Here is an 18,954-nt window from a genome sequence, read left to right as displayed (position 1 = left end):
AGTGGGCGTGGCTGAGGCTGTGGGCGGCCGACATTGACCCTGTGCTTCACCCTTGTTTGAGGTTAGTAAGAGAGTTTTTGGCAGTTGTATCTGGATGGTTATAGCGTGGCAGGGGTCAGGCTTGACATGTTGACTGCAGTCTGTTGGGATGAGTTGGAATAAGTATAAAGAGGATGGGAAGAAACATTGGTTTATCGAAATATCATCAAACATCGCACTCTCATCTCAACTCTACAAAGATACCCATACCCACCACTCAACTATCACCACCACCAAACAAACCACCACAACCACCAAAATGCACGCCTCTCCCATCACTCTTCTCGCTCTCTCCGCCAGCGTTGTCTCCGCTGCCAACCACGTTGTCAAGGTCGGAGATGGAGGTCTGACTTTCGAGCCCGCTGAGACCACAGCCAAGATGGGCGACACCGTCGAATTCCGCTTCTACAAGGGAACCCACAACGTCGCTCAGAGCGGTTTTGCCAACCCCTGCGCACCCATCAACAGCACTGCTTTCTTCAGTGGTACTTGGGATGTCAAGGAGGGCGTGAGCGACAAGGTCTTCACCCTCAACGTTACCTCTGAGGACCCCATCTGGTACTACTGTGCTGTTGGCGCTCACTGCCAGAACGGTATGGTTGGTGCTATCAACGCTCCGTAAGTTTGACTTCTTCTCTGCAGTAAAGATTCCATATATACTAACAAGCTTAACAGTACTAGCGGAAACCGAACCTACGAGAACTTCGCCAAGGCCGCCGAGGAGGCTGATGACAGCACTGCTCCCCGATCTACTGGTGGTGGTGAGATCGCTACTGCCACCGGCACATGGGCTCCCTCAGGCACTGCTTCCAGCACTGAGACCGCCGCTTCCTCAACAGAGACTTCCGATGCCAACGCTGGCCTCGAGGCCCGCGGCGAGATCCGATGGGGTCTGATGGCCGCCAGCATGGCCATGGCTGGTCTCTTCGGTGGACTGATGATGTAGATACCTTGTGTATCAGTCAATTGTGTTTTATGATTCATGCCCTGGAGGCATTTTATTGTCTAAGTTAGCTAGACTAGCCACTGGACTTTGTACATGAGCGTATAGACGACTTCCTACGGGAGAGATGATAATATAGATACCACTTTACTCGCACAAAGTTTCCCATAAATCACCAGTGACTATGAATGTGTTTCGAGCGACTCTGCTCAAAAGAGTTGAAATAAAAGCAGACAACTGTAGACAGCTAATGTCTTGCACAGCAATGCCGTCTATTAAGTTCCAGATCGGCAAGTTCATCCTTCCATGTTGTTTAACCAATCAAACGTATTAAGCAATTCAAATTTGAACCCTAAAGAATTAGGAAAGCCTGGACCCAATGGCTCTATACTCGTATTATTGGTTGGCGAAGCGTTCAAGTGCTCATCAAGCACCCGCTGGATAATGGTCTCGCAATCACCGCAAACAACCCTGTTTGGTGAGCCAGGCCCAACCCAGTTAAGAAACGCAACAAGCATGCTTAGTTGCTGTACAATGGTTGAGCGTGATAGGGCAGGGTTCAAAGGATGAACGCCAAAGAAGGTTGGTTGAAGTAATTCTTGACATAGAATGCCACCGCCAGGAGCCGCATATGCAACCAACTGTTCATACCTAGTCAGACAGATTCTCAACGGTAGAAGTTATAGACTCTTACCAGCCATTCAAAATTACGCCTCATAGGAGCAAATCGATTCTTGTGTATCCAAAGCACGACCGTGACTTTGACTAAATCAAAACTAGTTGTCAGCAAGGAGCCATCGTCAACCGCCCCATGCTGGAGCAATAGCCGTTCGAGCACGAAGATGTCTCTCATATGGCTTAGATAGAGCAATATTCTTAGGTAAAGGACATTTATATCAAGATCGGGATCATCGAGGTCCTGGTACTTGAAAATCAAATGCGATGGCTGTTCGAAGAACATCCGGCTCACCCGAGTTTTGATGTCTCTGTGTCGTCTTAGCATATAGACATAGCCCTCGTTTACCATCCCACTTACTGAAGATAATCAAGTGAAACATTGGCTTCATTACCAAGTGCAATCTCTACCACTTCGTCAAAGAGATAGGACCTCAAGAATCGAGATCGGATGTAACTATTGGCATGGATCTCGCCCTTAGTATTCCAGCCGTTCTGATCCAAAGTCATAAATTCTTCTACCATTGTTTCTTTTGATACCAAGCAACTATCAGACAAGTCTAAAGGAGCCCGTGATGAGCAATATCGACGGCTGAGGAGGGGAGGTCTGCCAGTAAACGTAACCATAGATTTGTCGTTTGCAAAGATGTAACAGTATATAAACCGTCTATTTTCGACACAGAACGACGGCTTTTCGGGCTTTGATTGAGACTTGTCAGTCTCACCTGGAGCATGGAGGCCGAGGAACAGTAGCATTGAAATACACAAACTGTGTGCGTTCCAGTATACTGGACTAGCATCGCCGTAGACCAAAGTCGCAAGAGCAGCATGTCGGCGACAGAGATCGAGAAGCATATCGTTTCCGGCCGTGAATTGACGCGTTATCTCAATACAATAGTGCAAATGCTCATGTGAGACCAAGGAAGACTGCTTGCCCTCTACCCACTGAAGCTGGCGATACTTTAACGTTGATAACGCATCTGAGAGTCCCTCAACATGTGCCCACAAGAGACCTATTGATTCCCATCGGATATTCGATCCGCAGAACTGAGCTATCCAGTCATCGAAATTGTCAAATGTATCTTGTATTGGCCGAGCAGTATTGCGGCATAGAAAATCGGCGACCTTCTCGTCAAAGGACTCGCTTCCTTCAAAATACCGAAACAGCTGCCGCAGAGATGTGATGATCCGTGATACAGCTACATGGGACCAAGAAGTTGTAGTTTCGGGGCCTGGTTCGTCATGGAAAATCATGTGCGCTTCTGGCCGCCCTGGGAGGCATTGCAGAACAACAAGGCACATCTGCTGCGTTGGTAATGGTAGCTTCCGTAGACATATATCCTCGCTCTCAGGACTTGGAGTATCCGTTCCTATAAAGTCTGGACTTGTCGCTGGAACAGATAAACTCGCACGGGCACCTTGGAAAGCAGAGTTGTAGCTCGTGAAGCCAAGGTACCCAGGGCTGAAAGCATAGTCACGTATCATGGGTGTAGTTGAATGCAGTGTTTGTAGTCCTGAATCCGATGGGCTCAGTAATCTTGGACTTGCCTGACTCGTTGGTGTGACTCTAGTTCTTGATGTTGATGTTGTGTAGACACAAGTCTCTCCCCTCTTTTGACATCTCTTGCAATTGGGCCGTCTATGATCGCATGCAACCTTTCGAGACCGGCATTGATCGCAGGCTTCTGGACGTCCATTTGGACGTCTAGGCGATTTTGTGTAAGCATCGCTCATGATATTAGTGGTGTGACCTTCTGACGAAGTTGGTCTGTTTTGAGAGATATATTGAGAAGCAAAGGCTAGGGACGATTAGAGAGACAAAACTCAAACCTTTTTGAACGAATTGAATCATTAAAAGGAGAACATAGTAGGTTCATGAGAACGAAGAAGTTGAAGAGTTATAAATGGCTTGGTGGTTTCAATCCGATATAGGCCAACATCGGCACGCTCGGCCTCGGCTTCGGCTTCGGCTTGCCAGACACAGACCTCGCCTTGTAACTTTGACAAAGCCACGAACAAGGAACACAACTTTTATAAATCGGACAGAGAATTATTTTCTTAGTAAAATGATCGATCTAAGGTTCGCACGATTACTGGTGTTTGAGTGGGAGGCACAGTTGTGGGTTCAATCGATAGAAAGGAGCCGTTTGATATACATATCGAGTTGTAACATCAGAGCTAGGTTCGCTGTAGGTGTAGAAGTCAATACATATGTACATCGAAGAGAGATTAAGGAACCAATGACCTGGAACAATTGAGAGGTTGATTCGTCGACGATATTCAGCCAGTAAAGATATGGAGGAGGGCTGGACCGGCCAGAGCACAATGAAAGCCAAGCAATTATTGCAACGACAGCTATTGACAGTTGTGAGTGGACGAACATAATCATGATATCAACCGTCACATGTTTATTAGTGCACGATTATAAGTTACCTAGGTAAGGTAACTGCCAGAGCCTAAGGGACGAAATTGTAAATTGTTTAGCTACTTTATGGAAGCTTAGACTGGCTCTTAGTTTACTTTATTTTAACACCCTAAGCTTTGGAGGATACCTAATTCCCCTTGTACAGTACGTACGGATGCAGTTATGATGAACCCGGGCACCCACTCTGAACCTTGCAGGTAAGTTCCAGACTAGCGCGTCCGAGTAGCTGCAGGCGGGGCATTTTTTTTCTAGCCCATAGTAAGGGCCGAAATTTTTGTCGCATTCTGTGAATGTTTGTTAACCATCTCAAACACATTGCGACTATGGGTAAAAAGAGCTTCAGAGTACGACCTTATGCCCCAGACATGCCCCAATTGACATGCTGACACTGACTTCTACAGGGAAAAGGCAAGAGAGGTGGCGGTGGTGGCCGAGGTGGTGCACGAGATTCAGGTGGTTGGAGAGACTATCCTGCTATCCCCAAGGAAAACGAGAAGCTGCAGCGCTTTTACGATACCCTTCTGCAGCTGCCTGAGGAGGAAAAGAACGCCTACTGGGAGGCCTTGAGACGCGAGCTCCCCAACAGCTTCAGATTCTGTGGCTCCAAGGGGTACGTAAATCGCAATCGCGTTGACGCGAAAATAGACTCTTTGCTAACCTTTGCGCCTAGTCACGCTCTTACTGTCAAGAGCCTTCTACAGACTCGTTACATCCCCGAGATTGTCAAAATCGAGCACCAGGATGGCCGACCCGTTGAGCCTCCTCAGCCCGTGCCCTGGTACCCTGACGACCTAGCCTGGTGGATGACTACCCCCAAGAACGTCGTCCGCAAGTTCCCTCCCTTCGCCGCATTCCAGAAGTTCCTGGTCTCCGAGACGAGCGTTGGAAACATCAGCCGACAGGAGGTTGTCAGCATGATTCCCCCTATGCTGATGGACCTCCGCCCCGGTATGACCGTCCTTGACATGTGCGCTGCTCCTGGAAGCAAGGCTGCGCAACTGCTTGAGATGATCCACCAGGGTGAGGAGGCCCGCGTGCGCAAGGTTCTCCGATCTTACGCCCAGGAGGATGGTCTGGATCTAGGTGCCGAGACCAAGGAGGAGATGGAGGCCGATCTCGAAGCCGACCCTAGCGACGCTGGACGAGCCACTGGTATGCTTGTCGCCAACGACTCCGATTACAAGCGTGGACACATGCTCGTTCACCAGCTCAAGCGACTTTCTTCCCCGAACCTTCTCGTTACGAACCACGATGCCACCCAGTTCCCATCCATCAGACTCCCCGGCAAGGATGGCCAGAAGCCTACCTACCTGAAGTTTGACCGCATCCTGGCTGATGTGCCTTGCTCCGGTGACGGAACTCTGCGAAAGAACCCAACCATCTGGAAGGACTGGCAGCCCGGTAGCGCCCTTGGTCTGCATCTGACACAGATTAGAATCCTTGTCCGTGCTCTGCAGCTGCTCAAGGTTGGTGGCCGAGTCGTCTTCTCTACTTGCAGTATGAACCCTGTCGAGAACGAGTCCGTCGTTGTGTCTGCCATTGAGCGATGTGGTGGCCCCGAGAATGTTGAGATTGTCGACTGCAGTACCGAGCTCCCTAACCTCAAGCGAGCCCCTGGAATGAAGGACTGGAAGATCATGGATAAGAGCGCTAGGATCTGGAGCTCCTGGAAGGAGGTCGAGGACTTTGCTAAGGAGAACGCCGAGGGCGTCATTCCCGGCCGAGTTGTCGAGACCATGTTCCCTAGACTTGAGGGCTCTGATTGTGCCGATCTGCCCCTCGAGCGCTGCATGCGAGTCTACCCTCACATGCAGGATACTGGTGGTTTCTTTATCACAGTCCTCGAGAAGAAGTCTGAGTTCAAGGCCAGGAACGAGAAGGAAGGCAAGGAGGTTAAGCAGGAGCCTGCTAAGACTGAGACCCCTGCTGAGGCTACCCCCAGCGAGAAGGTGGCCGAAGAGGCGCCAGTCAAGGAGGCCGAGGTGAAGACCGAGGTCGCACCCGTTACTGCCGAAGAGAAGCAAGAGGATGTTGTTATGGATGATGCTTCTTCTAACGGAAAGCGTCCTCTCGAGACCGAGGAAGCTCAAGACCAGCCTGCCAAGAAGGTCAAGACTGATTCTACTGAGCCTTCAGCCGCCGCGACTCCCGTTGCCGTTAGCCAGGAAGCTACCAAGCCTCGCCGAAACGGCCCTGTTGAGGAGGCATTCAAATACCTTGACGTTGGCCACGCCACCGTTGAGAATATTAAGGAGTTCTATCACATCTCCAAGCGATTCCCCGACGACCGATACATGGTGCGAAATGAGATGGGCGAGCCTGCTAAGGCCATCTACTACACTAGTGCCCTTCTCCGCGATATCCTTACCGAGAACGAAGGTCGCGGTATCAAGTTCATTCACGGCGGTGTCCGTATGTACATGAAGCAGGATGCTCCTTCAGCTGATGTTTGCAGGTGGCGTATCCAAGCCGAGGGTATGCCCATCCTGCAGGGTTACGTTGGCGAGCCTCGTGTTGTCCACCTTCACAACAAGGAGACATTCCGCAAGCTCCTCATCGAGATGTTCCCTCGCATCAACGAAGGAAAGTACGAGCGCTTCGACGAGATTGGCGAGCGCGTTCGCGATATGGGCATGGGATGCGCTGTCTTGCGCGTTGAGCCTGACGGCACAGACCCTGACTTCAGGGAACGTATGGCTCTGCCTCTCTGGAAGAGCATCCACTCGCTCAACCTTATGCTCCCCAAGGAGGATCGATCCGCTATGTTGCTGCGCATCTTTAACGATACATCTCCCCTCATCAACATCGCTGCGCAAAAGAACCAACAAAAGCCCGCTGAAGCTACCGAGGAGGCCAAGGATGAGGTTGATGTCGCCGATTTGCCGTCACCCGAGGAGCCTGCCGATATGGAAATCGTGACAGGGTCTGCGACAGAACCTGCCAAGGAGGCTGAGGCAGAGGAAAAACCTGAGACTGCATAAATGAGATATTCCAATATGTAAAATTGCTTCATGTTAGTTCGGTGTTATTTACAAATTTCAATCATGACAACGATGAATGTCGATATAAAAGATAATACCCCTGTGCCACATAGCATAAGAGACGAAACAATTTGTGCACCTTATGTTAGTTTAGATCAGCACTTAGGATAATTTATTGTTATTCTAAGCCTTTGGGGATGATTTCTCTGTTTGTAAGTACGTGCCTCGTTATATGAGATGGTTCAGTATTTCTATCTACCTAAACAAAGATGACTTCAAATGATCTGCCCACATCGGAGAAAGTCCAACACGATTCTCATAAAGATTGAAGTACATATGCTCAGGAGATACAAAGCCTCGCTCCATTTTGACCATGCCTTATTTACGTATATAGATCTCTATTGTTACAAATCTGGCACTTGGCCATAATGTGTCTAAAACACATGCTCTACTCGTCTAGTAATCCTACAGTCCAGTGTACAATCCTATCAACACCCTGGCCATTGATCGCGCTCACGGGGATGACGGCACAGTCTTTGGTCCAGGCATCCTCGACACCACTTGGGTGTGGCTTCTCGCCCTTTGTGATGCCGTCGAGGTATTTCTTGAGCTCCTTGAAGTTCTCCTGCGTCTCTGGCAAATCGGCTTTTGTGGCGACGACGAACCAGGGCTTTGCAGCAATCTGTAATCCCTGGTTGGGCTTTGGATTTTGGTCAACTTCAGGCTCAGGAGAATAATTCAAAGGGCCGCCTAGATCTGATGTAATATCCCAATCGATATTAGAATCGATTGCTCGATCGGCCTCTTCCTCGTCACGCATTTGAGCATATAGTCCAACCTCGCGCCAGAGTGAGTCGAGCGCCTTCACAGCATCACCAGCGGATAAGTCAATGACAAAAGCGAGGACACCAGCACGCTCGACGTGTCTCAGGAAAGCAATACCAAGACCACGGTCAAGATGCGCTCCCTCGATCAGACCGGGAATATCAGCGATGGTGAAGCGGGTGCGCGGCTCAGTTTCAACCTCCTCTGGCAGACCCAGCTGAGCAGGATAGCGTCGATAGCTCTTGATTGTGGGACGGCCAGAGTACTTGTCGAGAACAACTGTGCCAATGTTGGGCTGAAGCGTTGTAAAAGCCCAGTTGCCCACTCGAGTGCGGCTGTTTGTGATGGCACGAAGAAGAGTACTCTTTCCAGCGTTAGGAAGACCAACGAGGCCGACATCAGCAAGCAGCTTAAGTTCGAGCTCAATCTTCATGGTAACGGCCTCTTCACCTTTGGTGGCAAACATTGGGCGAGGATGCGCTCGTGAGGTGAAGTGAGGGTTGCCTAGGCCACCAATACCACCTGTCGCAAGGAGGATTGGCGTGGGGGTAGGTCGAGACAGATCCAGACTGATAGTGGGAGGTGGTTGCTTGAGTAGCCGAGTACGCTTTGGCAATTTCGGGAACACAGTGTTTTTGACATCAGTCTTGGATAGTCCGGGGTATAGAAGCCACTTGCGACGCTCAGGGTCCTGGTTCTCTTCATCTTCCTCCTCTTCTTCAAGCTCCTCTTCCTCCTCGTAGATTTCTTCGTCATTTTCATGCCTCCGCTTCCTTTCTATAGCAGCTTGATGCTCCTCACGTCTCTTTTGCTTCTGCTGAGCATTCCATAATCGCATGTCCATTTCTTCATCAGCAACTGGATCCTCGCGCTCCAGTTCGCGGATGACTGTCCCCACGGGTACAGTTATGATGATGTCGTCTCCTCGTGTTCCGCCTTTTGCACTTCCCTGACCATGCTTTCCGCGACCAGCTCGCACAAAGCGTTTGCGAGCCAACTTGTGCAATGAGGTCTCTCCATGCGCTGCTTGGATATAGACGTTACCGCCGTGGCCACCGTCGCCGCCATTGGGAGGACCCTCAGCTAAATAAGCTTCGCGCAAGAAGGAGATACAGCCATTTCCACCGCGACCAGCATACAAGGTCAGGAAAGCTTTGTCAGAGAAACTTGGGGAGGCATAGTCGTCAGGAGCGGGGTTCAGTCGTGATTCTGGAAGATCGTTTATGGTGGAGTTATATCGACGTCGCAGAGCGGATGCGCCAGACAATGTGTGTCTTGATAGGAAGATTGATGGGTATAGAAATGGGAGAAAAGTCGAAGATACGGTCGGGCACCGCGGAGCCATGATCGAGGAATTGGGCGAACTTCTGTCGCAGAGTCGATGTTGAATAGTCGAGTGATCCAAGCACTAATACATCGATGATGTTTAGCTGCTGAAATTTGCCAGGCCTACCATGCTGATAAGATAAGAGCCTACTGGGTTGGATGTAAGTCGAAGGTCGGGTTTCCATATCTAGAACAAACCTGTGTATGGAAATGAGACGATTAATTGTATCAGTTAGCTGATCGTAGATTGTTTAAATTCTTGAATAAACAAGTAATTCCCTTCAAGCTTTTGAATAGAAATCAAGAAAAATTAACAAACATGGGCGTTACTGCACTTATAACTGCAAGTATCACCAGTAATTGACACTCCCTTCTTGGTCTTAGACAGAACCTTTGTATGAATGCGACTGCAACTTTTAGGTCGGTCATATTTAAACAAATCTTCTGCACCTTCCAAATTTCTTATCATGAGAAGGTGTGTTTATACAAGTCCAAAAAGGGAAAGAGTACTTCAGTAAAGAGCGGCAGTAACTGCCCTCCAGAAGTTCCAGGTTGTTTGGTATCCATGCCTCAGGTCTCAGCTAGGACTAAATGAACAAGGCAGTGCAACGAGGCAGCCTGAAATCTGTAATCTCATCTCTTCTCTTGCAACTTCATTTTCAATCAAACACGACGCCTGACCATCACAGATATGTTTGTACTGCGCCAACCGTCCTCGTCCGATATGTTGCAGCCGATCGCCACTAACCGACGCATCTCACTGACGGACCTCAACGGCGCTGTGCAGTACTGTACAGCAGCCATACGTACAAACAAACATAACCATGCTTTCAGACGTGTTTCGAACCATTGATCCGACCGCCGAGTCCATGCATATCATATTATGGAGAAAATCAAGACGAACGTCTCAATACATACATGGTAGCGATTCTTCGACGACACTTCCCTAACCCATTCGTCTCGCCTCTTCTCGATCCGACGGCATCATGCAGCTCACCCGGAATGGTCCATGGCTGGTGTTCGTTGTCATTCGACAGGCATGGAGCTAGCCCCAGCTTCCCGAGCTTAACAAGAGACGCTTGCGGATGCCAAAATGCGGTGAATCAGTATTGCAGCAGTGGATAAATCGACAACAGAGCCTCTTGTGCTTCGCTCGTTAGCTTTTCCAGTGCTCTGATGCCTCTGTCGTCTTCTTTGCATTGCCTTGCTGCTCACTGCTGGGGCTCACGTTACGATTGTCCCTGGCCTTTATTCGTTGATCCTCGGTAGTGACATTCTTTCTGGCTTACCATTCCCAGCCCAATTGAGTGCCCATTTGTCACTTTCGATATCTCTTACATTCTTTCAAGTTCGCCGGTCGATCCAGCTCCGTTCGCCTCTGCTACACAACACCTCTCGTCAAGTTTTGGGGGAAACTACGACTTTGTCTAGATCAACTTTCGTCTTCAATTTCTATTGCGAGCGTCCCACTCACCCCTCCATCTTTTGTGGTGCTACTGTCCGTCAACACCACCCTTCCTAACTCCAGTACATGAGCCGCACAATTGCTCAACGACGGTTCGTTGTAGTCGACCCCTCCCTGGTACCAGTTCGAAGCCATTGGGCCAGCCTGCATACGATCCGTGGTCCCGCATTCGAGCCACGACTGTAGACGTGGACCGCCTGTTCTCATTCGATCTCTCCACATCGCTACCTTCCCCACGCGACTTCTTTCATCTCGCTCGCTCTTCAGTTTCTCCCTCGGCCTCCATTCCAGCTTGAGCCCGAGAGCTGCTGCTGCTTGCAGGACACATACAGCTCCAGCGAAACAGGTGCTTGGTCTCCTTCCCCAAGCTGATGCTCGACGGACAAACCATACCATTTTGCAACCCGGTGTCGTTATCTCTTACCGCCACGGCTGTCAATCGACTTTAACACGGCTTTTGCCTTTTAGTCACAGTAGGTCCGTTTTAACCTTCTTCTGACATCTCTGCCCTCGCATCTGCCACTTTTACCTACCCATCCATTGTTTGCTTTTGCCATTGCTGGTCTTCTTCCCTACGCACGCACAGCTTTATGAAGGTCGTCTGCGGGGTTGGAGGGGGATCTCACGTTGTTGTCATGAGTTGACCGTAGATGAATATTGTTTTACCTGCCCTTCTCCCGCACTGCGGCTGCCACTTCAACCTTGTGTAATCCAATTTGCTTGATACCTCAGCTAAGATGTTTTCCAGAAGATATTCATATTCTGGCAAGTCTGTCATCAGGATGGATCCTGACTGCGCGATATGCCATGCTCCAGCCAATATGGCATGTGAGTGTGAGGCTAAGGGCCTCGATGTTGCTGTCAAACAAGCCGAGGACCGTATGATGCGGTCCATATATACTGAAATACGGTACATAGCTCTTCCTATTCGAAACGCGCCGACGGAGATCTAACTCAATCGCCTTATAGTTCTTGGGTGCGAGGTCATGCGCAAGACTACATACTTGAATACTTCCGCCTTCTTACCGATCAACGAAAAACCGCCCATGCTGCGCATATGGATCGAATCAACGCCCACGCCTATCATTATTATCATGCCCCGCCTCATCCGACGCAAGTTGCTGAAGCGCAAGCCTCATTGAAGCGCGGGATCGATGAAGATTGGCAGGCGAGCGTGCAGCGCTATCCGGAAGTACTTGAATATTTCTTTGGACTTGTTGAGCTTACACTGCCGGCGGAGGACGAACCGGCCGTTAAGGATCCGCCGCTGGGCCAGTTATCGAGTTCGCGAAAAGTAAACCGCCGAAACAGTAATAATCCTCCTGGCGCCGCTGGCGCAGTCGTACCTCCAGGATATCGCGACCCAGGCCTAATGCATCAGGAGCCTCCTCCCCCTATGCCGACCCGATCAAGCCGAACTCCTGGCCCTGGAGGAATGAGACGACCTAACTACGGTGCACCACCGCCAATGCCCGGCGGTTACAACTATCCTCCCCCTCCTCCACCGTACTAGATGTCTACAAATTGTCGATACAATAATTGGGCATTCATAGGTGCTGAAGATACTACAAAAATCATATTACGATTACGAACATCACGACCATCACATGCATAGGGCGTGGAGTATTCATGGCGGGTTTGAAACCTGGACTGACGATGTCATTTGTCTTCGAGTAGAAACTTTTCCTGGCTTGAATTTTTGCTTTGGAGTATTTGGGGTGTTACAAAGTTGGGCATTGTTGTTTGTGTATCTGATATTACAAAATACCACGCCACTGAAGGCAAAATTATGAACGAGACACAATAATTCTTTTAGTACAGGCATGTGTGACGGTGAGCAGAATTGTTCACAGCCGATCATGATGGACTGCGGGTAATTGTTGGAAAGAGGGGCAAGCATTGCAAGACAGCTGAGGTCGTGGCGATAGGCCAAAGAACGGAGGCTAATGCCGGTGAACACATCGTCTGCTGCAGTAAGACGATATGCAGTCTACAAACTTCCAACTGTAACTTGGTCTGCCACAAATAGACGCATGAAAGAAGCAGGGAGAAGAGAGAGGCAGCAAAGCCAATAAGCCGACGAGGTACATCAGCGCAAATGCCCGATGTGTGCCCAACTCAATCACCATGCAAGCTTAGCTTCTCATGACTTCAATAATCTATGCACGCATGAGCGGTAATAAGCAAAGTCAACTGATCCAACCCTGGGGTTACGATCTGCAAGCGACCCGATAACCGAGAGTTATGTCACGCAACTGATAATAAACAATGCAACGAATGTCATCACCGAATTGAACCAACTTTTTGTCATTTCCTTGCGCATATTTATCAAGAAATAGCGCCTAATTACAAAAGAGCACGAGAAAGCGCTTTTTAGATTCGAACATGATGTTTAGAAAAGGGGGAGAAAAGATGAGCATTGCGCAATAAAGTTGGTGGGCCGGACAACTTTTGAACAACGTTTGACACAAGCACAACGTTTGGTTCAACATATCGAGTGCGAGCGCCAAGAGAGAGTTTCGATAGATCGTGAGTAATGTGAAGTGAGGGAGCGCATGGGTGTGTGTGTTTAGGGCCCGGCATCGACGGAATGGGAGTTAACCGACGAGCCATCATATTGGAGTCAAGACTGAGGTTTATGACTCTTGCTTATCAGCAATAGAAGTCTCCTTCAGGTCAGTGGTAGCCTGCTCGACCTTGTCTCCGTTAGCCTCAGCGGCCTCGAGCTCAGCGATCTCCTTCTTGGCCTTCTCGATGTTCTGAAACAATGGTTAGCATTACTTCCACAGGAGCTTCTGAGGTGAAAACTTACACGCTGAGTCTGAGTCTCCTGGTCGTTCTTCCAGAAGTCAAGCTTGGCGCGGACCTTCTCAGCGACAGCAGGGATATCGGCAGAGCTCATAGGGGGGTCAATGCCCATGGCAGCACAGTCCTCGACGACAGCAGGGGGAACGTTGAACTTGTTGGATGAACCACCGGCACCACCCTTCTTGCCCTTCTTACCCTTCTTGACAGCAGGGGCGTACTCCTCATCACGATCCTCCTTGCGGAGAAGCTTGGTGCCCTTGAGAGCAGAGTCGTCAACACTTCGCTGAGCTTGAGCACCAAGTCCAGTGTCGGCCATGAGAGGACCCTTCTCGACCTTGTGGTTAGGGTCGAGGAACTGGAGCAGACTGTTGGCACGGCGAATCTCATCGAGGTAGGCAGGGTCGCTGGCCTCAGCAAGGCGGCGCTCGGCCTCAGCCTTCTTGCGCTCCTGGTGGTAGCGCTCCTGCTCTGCCCTTTGCTTCTCACGGCGAGCCTCACGTGCCTCACGGTCGTAGGCCTGGTAAGCCTTCTTTTGTCCGTAGTAGTCATCCTTGAGCTTGCGAATAGCGGTGTACTTCTCCTGCTGCTCGGCTTGCAGCTTGGATCGCTCGTCACGAAGGCTGGAGAGGCTCTTGTAGGCCTCATCCTGCTCAGCCTTGATAGTGTCGATCTCGGCCTGGATCTTGTTGTACTGATCAGACAAAGCACGCTGCTCGGGGTCGTCCATGCTGTCCTTGATCTCCTTGATCTTGGCGCGGAGGTCATCGATCTGCTTCTGAGAATCCTCGAGCTGACCGAAGTTCTTGCGCATCTTGCGGAGGTTAGAGATGTCCGAAAGGGCCTTCTTCTCATCGACGAGCTTCATGGTACCGGAGTTGACCTGCTTGTCGAGAGTAGCAATCTGGCGGTCGAGATCCTCGAGACTCTTGTAAGGGACCTTGGCCTTGGCCGCCTTCTGCTCGTTGATTCGGCTTCGGACTTGCTCATCGAGACGCTTGATCTGATCGAGCTTACCAGTGCGGGCGTTCTTTCCGCCGGCCTGCTTCTGTCGGATCTCGTTGGCCTGAGCGATGAGCTCTTGTCGTCGCTGCTGGGTAGGGCTGGGCTGGTCCTTGTTCTTGTTGGGCATAGCAATATCAATCTTAGCCTTCACAGCGGCCTAGAGACAAACCATAGTTAGCCAATGTCAACCCCTTATGGCTCAACTTTACACAAGGCCACATGTGTGGGACCTATGTCGATAGCCGAGCCATATCGCACACAATTGGAGAGGAATTGAAGTCATACCAGACGGTCCATTGACGCCTTGTGCTCCTTCTCGGCCTTTGCGAGCTCCTTCTTAAAGACCTCCTCGTCAGGCTTCGTAGGTCGGACATGAGCTTGCTTGTTCTCCGCCGCAGGGGCGGCGGGAGTGGTTGCGGTTTCAGCCATTATGATGAGGGGAGAGAACAGGACAGAGACGAGGCGGGCAAGATATTAAGAACCAGGAGCGAGACTGCTCGAGGAAGAGTAGAGGTGAGGATAGGACGACACGTGGAGATCAAGTGGGAAGGGTTTAAAAAAAGAGGAGAGGAAAAAGGAAATGGAAGGTCCAACTGCACAGCACATAAAAAAATAGCTAAGTTTCGCAGTACGGTACAGTACCTAGGTGTACAGCGCAGTGCAGTGCAGCCAGCTTGCAGTAATTCCACCACCTGCCCCTACGAAGGTTCTGGACCCGTGTCTCTCCTGCTCTGATTTGCAACCTGCTCTTCCCCGTTGGGGCCCGTGCACCCTTGACTGAGCTGTCTCTTTCCTTCATTACAATTGTCGGGTTGGTCGTTCTAGGGTGCCCCTCCCTTGGATTCGGGTCCATCCTTCCCCTAGCGCTCGCTGGAAGAGGGAGCGAGCCTCGAGGCCACCTATGGACCGCCTGAAGTCGAAGGGTCCTCCGGCGCCTCCAAGCACTGGCGCCAGGGGTAACATTCCCGCCCCACCTTGATCAACCTTGAGCTCCATTGTGGCTAGTAAGCTGTCTGTGGCGTCTGATCAGTCACATGACTCTATCCGCGCTCTGACCCGCTCAAAGAAGTTTGGACTTTTGCGGCGACGATGCAAGGCTGCGAAAGAAACATTTTTGACGACGCCTGCGATCACGACCATCTTGTCTGCCTATATCAGCTCCACCACCAGCATCACGAATCAGATCGCCCTTTTAATCTATAATCGCCATGGATATCGATCAAGTTCCTACAGACGCCAAGTCAAAGGAGGTTGTCCGACTTTGGCGGGCATGGAGAACCGTCCATGAGATGGTCGCGGACCGAGTATGTTTGTCTTAAAAGTCTTATGATAGACTACAAGTAGAATCGCGCAACCCACCCAGTCGCGACGCTCTGCTGTACTGCCGCGCTTCATTTTACTAACTTTATAACAAGGAATACGAGCTTGCTGAGGAGGAAGTCAAGATCTCTCTCGACCGCTTCCGCGACGAGTACTGCAACCCCGACGGATCCATCAAGTAAGCGACCATGCTCGTGGCTTCGAACAAAGAAACCATGCAACTAACAGCATCGACTACAGCCGCGCCAAACTCCAATTCTCGGCGCGTCCCAGCACAAACATGATTCGCAAGTTTACACCACCTGTGACAGCTGCGAACCCCGATCCCGTCGCCGACTGTGGTCCTATCTGGGTTGAGTTCCTCGCGGATAAGACCTTCGGTGTCAGCCAGATTCGACAATTCGCTTCATACGTGATCTCAAACAACTACAAGACCGGCATTATGGTGACACACGTCCCTCTTTCGCCCGCCGCCCGCAAGTCGCTCGCCAGCGTCGAATCACTTGCGAAGATTGAGTGTTTCCTCGAGGACGATCTGCTCGTCAACATTACCCACCACGAGCTTGTCCCCAAGCACGTTCTTCTCTCTCGTGAGGAAAAGATGGCTCTTCTCAAGCGCTACCGCTTGAAGGAGACACAACTTCCCCGTATCCTGCAAAAGGATCCTGTCGCTCGCTACCTAGGCCTTAAGCGAGGCCAAGTTGTCAAAATCATCCGAAACAGTGAAACAGCTGGTCGTTATGCCAGTTACCGATTGTGCGTGTAGATAATTAATTGGAAAGACTGTCTTAAGATTGTGTCAAAGATCTGAGCTGTTGGTTTGGTCGAGGGAAAGAAAGGGCTTCTGGTACGAGGACGGGGGCGTCAAACTGCACATGAAATTCTAAAAAGCTGGCGTTTCAGGGGTTCTATCTAAATTGTGCTGCGCTGCGGCAAAGCCAACCAAAGAATACAAGCATTTATATGAAGGCTTTTCTATTCATTGTCCGGTGTACCCATGTGCTAAATTACTGCGCAGTGCTCAGACCTTACGAAACATGTGTGAATGCTAGAGGCCGTTTAGTAGGCAACTTTATACACAATATGATCATGCTTACGCCACATGAAGTCTCTTGTTTCTTTCGAGCTCTGAAGAGCAATGTTCGAAATTTCATATCAATGCCATTAAACGTTAACTTGGCTTTCGCCGGGTATATATAACCAATATCCATGCCATCCAAACAAGAAAATAGAAGAACCCATGTGAGGTCCGCAAATCGTAAACAATCGTTGTGATTGTGCTTAAACCCCAGTCCCCATATCCGGCCTCGATTTGAGGTTCCCATATACCCAAACATAAAAGAATCCCTCCCATATATGACTCCTATGCCAGTTGCAAAAACGCCGTGGCCACGCCAATATCTATGAAGCCCACGGTCCCAAAAAATCGACAATGGAAGTAATATTGTCGCCGTAACACCGTCCAGGTGAAAATACCGATGTGTTGTTAAAGAAGTCGGCACATGCCAATAGCAATCGCCGTTTCATGTCAAGAGCCCACCAGGGTCTCTCAGTTCGGTCCCAGAATGCACATTGCTGCCTTGGCGCGACTCCTGGCGGGACTGTGGTATCGGTTGGAGTTCAGTTCCCCCATACTTGGTCTTGGATCGACTTTGCCTTGTGCTCGTAGGCCCAAAAAGACCACCAAGGTCCTGAAGTAACGCAGTCGAACCTCGACGGAATCCACCCGAACTAGCTGGTAAAGAAGGCACAGGAGGTGTATAAGACTGTGCCGAGTCCTCTTTGGATGAATCGCGGCTGTTTGCTCGCAAACTCCCAGAACTTTCCGGTGGAACATCAAGTAGGCCACCTACGTCAAAGAAAGACACTCTTCTCGGCGCCGGGCTGCTTTCGCTCTTCGATTGAGAAAGTGGATCGTGTTGTATGAGAGAATCGTCGCTGTGTTCTGCGTTACTGCGCTGTCTTTGTGGAAATTGCCAGCGCTCGAGATCCTGATCCAGCTTCCGAACAAGAGGGGCAGGGGTGTATTGTAGGGCACCATTCTCGCTGGAGTTATCTGGTTGGTCTTGCAGCTCCGGATCGACCGTCATACCGACATCCCGCACAAGATCTTCATCACTCCCCCAATGTCGGTGCAAAGTTGGACGGCGAAGATTGAGTGAGGGGTCGAGTGATTCGGCGACGGACGAACGACGGAACTTTTGCTTTTTAATACCTCGGTCCCGCATGAACGATCCCAGTACCAGGGAGTTGGCTGCTGCAGTGGCGAATAAAAGCTCAACCGAGGCCAAAAGAGACCGATACTGCTGACGACCATGCTCGTCAATGATGTGTGGTACCCGGTAAAGAGTTACCCCCACGACGGACAGACTCAAGGAGAAGAGAAGTACGAGCTGTATCTTCCTCTTGATCGTCATTCCACTTGTCACAATGATGGGAATGGGGAAGATAACGAGCAATAGGTCGGTAATGACGTTGCAGACCGCCATGGTAAGAAGCTGTACATAACCTTGACGGCACTGACCGCCAGGATCGGGTAGAACTTGCCAATAGTGGCTGAAAGGTCGGCATTCGACAAAGTCACTGATGACTATAGCGGCAAAGGTAGCTGCAAGAATGATGCGAATGACATATAAAGATGTCTGCCAAGTTCGTTCCCACGTAGCTCGCGTCAATCGGTGAAGGAACTCGAGCACTGCGAACTTGAGTATCCATAAGCTGTTGCAGTTAGCATATGAGGTCCATGACTTTGCGCACTACCTGTAGTTTCCGAGTGACGAAAGCCATAGATAGTGGAGGATGTCACTTACGTTGCAGCGTAAAAGATCCGACTGGCTAGCACAAGGCCACTGCCAATAGCCTTCTGACGTAGCTGTTGATCAGTAAGCTCAACGCCATCAAATTGTGCATTGTTAGTCCCATAAACAAGTATGTAATGAACGCATGCCATGCGAGCATACAGAGGGATCAAGGCAAGAGCGGCGACACGATCCTCGGTAAATAGCCGTTCAGTGCGAATGAAGCGACCAGCAAGTCGCAGGAGGATAATAAGTGTACAAAATGATGTCGCCCACCAACAGACGAGCAGAGTGGGCTTGTCATACTTGAATTCGCGGAGGGTTGGAGGATCTGAATAGAGAGCCAT

General features: G+C 50.2%; 8 protein-coding genes across 8 annotated transcripts; 4 read left to right on the top strand and 4 right to left on the bottom strand.

Annotated features, from left to right (window-relative positions):
* Window positions 1–298: 298 nt before the first annotated feature.
* B0J16DRAFT_387277 (Cupredoxin) lies at window positions 299–985 on the top strand (the record flags this gene model as incomplete). The annotated part of the gene is made up of 2 exons (XM_046131660.1): window positions 299–657; window positions 715–985. The coding sequence occupies 2 exons, from the start codon at window positions 299–301 to the stop codon at window positions 983–985; spliced, it is 630 nt and encodes a 209-aa protein (XP_045980022.1).
* Window positions 986–1,278: 293 nt separating this feature from the next.
* On the bottom strand, window positions 1,279–3,142 carry B0J16DRAFT_387276 (uncharacterized protein; the record flags this gene model as incomplete). Its single annotated transcript, XM_046131659.1, has 3 exons — window positions 1,279–1,623; window positions 1,677–1,968; window positions 2,019–3,142. 3 exons carry the CDS (start codon window positions 3,140–3,142, stop codon window positions 1,279–1,281), a joined length of 1,761 nt encoding a protein of 586 aa, XP_045980021.1.
* A 1,236-nt stretch (window positions 3,143–4,378) lies between these two features.
* On the top strand, window positions 4,379–7,184 carry B0J16DRAFT_290817 (S-adenosyl-L-methionine-dependent methyltransferase). Its single transcript, XM_046124266.1, has 3 exons — window positions 4,379–4,426; window positions 4,484–4,692; window positions 4,753–7,184. The coding sequence occupies exons 1-3, from the start codon at window positions 4,406–4,408 to the stop codon at window positions 7,061–7,063; spliced, it is 2,541 nt and encodes an 846-aa protein (XP_045980020.1). The 5' UTR covers window positions 4,379–4,405; the 3' UTR covers window positions 7,064–7,184.
* A 127-nt stretch (window positions 7,185–7,311) lies between these two features.
* B0J16DRAFT_346932 (P-loop containing nucleoside triphosphate hydrolase protein) lies at window positions 7,312–9,412 on the bottom strand. Its single transcript, XM_046128509.1, has one exon. It carries the CDS (start codon window positions 9,231–9,233, stop codon window positions 7,512–7,514), a length of 1,722 nt encoding a protein of 573 aa, XP_045980019.1. The 5' UTR covers window positions 9,234–9,412; the 3' UTR covers window positions 7,312–7,511.
* A 1,136-nt stretch (window positions 9,413–10,548) lies between these two features.
* B0J16DRAFT_322922 (uncharacterized protein) lies at window positions 10,549–11,075 on the bottom strand (the record flags this gene model as incomplete). The annotated part of the gene is made up of 2 exons (XM_046125738.1): window positions 10,549–10,629; window positions 10,689–11,075. 2 exons carry the CDS (start codon window positions 11,073–11,075, stop codon window positions 10,549–10,551), a joined length of 468 nt encoding a protein of 155 aa, XP_045980018.1.
* Window positions 11,076–11,500: 425 nt separating this feature from the next.
* On the top strand, window positions 11,501–12,192 carry B0J16DRAFT_387273 (uncharacterized protein; the record flags this gene model as incomplete). Its single annotated transcript, XM_046131658.1, has 2 exons — window positions 11,501–11,589; window positions 11,649–12,192. 2 exons carry the CDS (start codon window positions 11,501–11,503, stop codon window positions 12,190–12,192), a joined length of 633 nt encoding a protein of 210 aa, XP_045980017.1.
* Window positions 12,193–15,594: 3,402 nt separating this feature from the next.
* Window positions 15,595–16,806, top strand: B0J16DRAFT_346922 (RNA polymerase). The gene is made up of 3 exons (XM_046128508.1): window positions 15,595–15,793; window positions 15,905–15,987; window positions 16,050–16,806. The coding sequence occupies exons 1-3, from the start codon at window positions 15,698–15,700 to the stop codon at window positions 16,573–16,575; spliced, it is 705 nt and encodes a 234-aa protein (XP_045980016.1). The 5' UTR covers window positions 15,595–15,697; the 3' UTR covers window positions 16,576–16,806.
* Window positions 16,807–17,332: 526 nt separating this feature from the next.
* B0J16DRAFT_357381 (uncharacterized protein) lies at window positions 17,333–18,954 on the bottom strand (the record flags this gene model as incomplete). The annotated part of the gene is made up of 2 exons (XM_046129538.1): window positions 17,333–18,527; window positions 18,620–18,954. The coding sequence occupies 2 exons, from the start codon at window positions 18,952–18,954 to the stop codon at window positions 17,333–17,335; spliced, it is 1,530 nt and encodes a 509-aa protein (XP_045980015.1).

This window comes from Fusarium flagelliforme (assembly GCF_020744385.1).
Source record: "Fusarium flagelliforme strain FIESC 12 MPI-CAGE-AA-0113 chromosome Unknown B0J16scaffold_6, whole genome shotgun sequence".
In the NCBI taxonomy this organism is placed as follows: Eukaryota; Fungi; Ascomycota; class Sordariomycetes; order Hypocreales; family Nectriaceae; genus Fusarium; species Fusarium flagelliforme.
The sequence above is the reverse complement of the archived record's forward strand: the minus strand, read 5'-3'. Positions and strand labels throughout refer to the sequence as shown.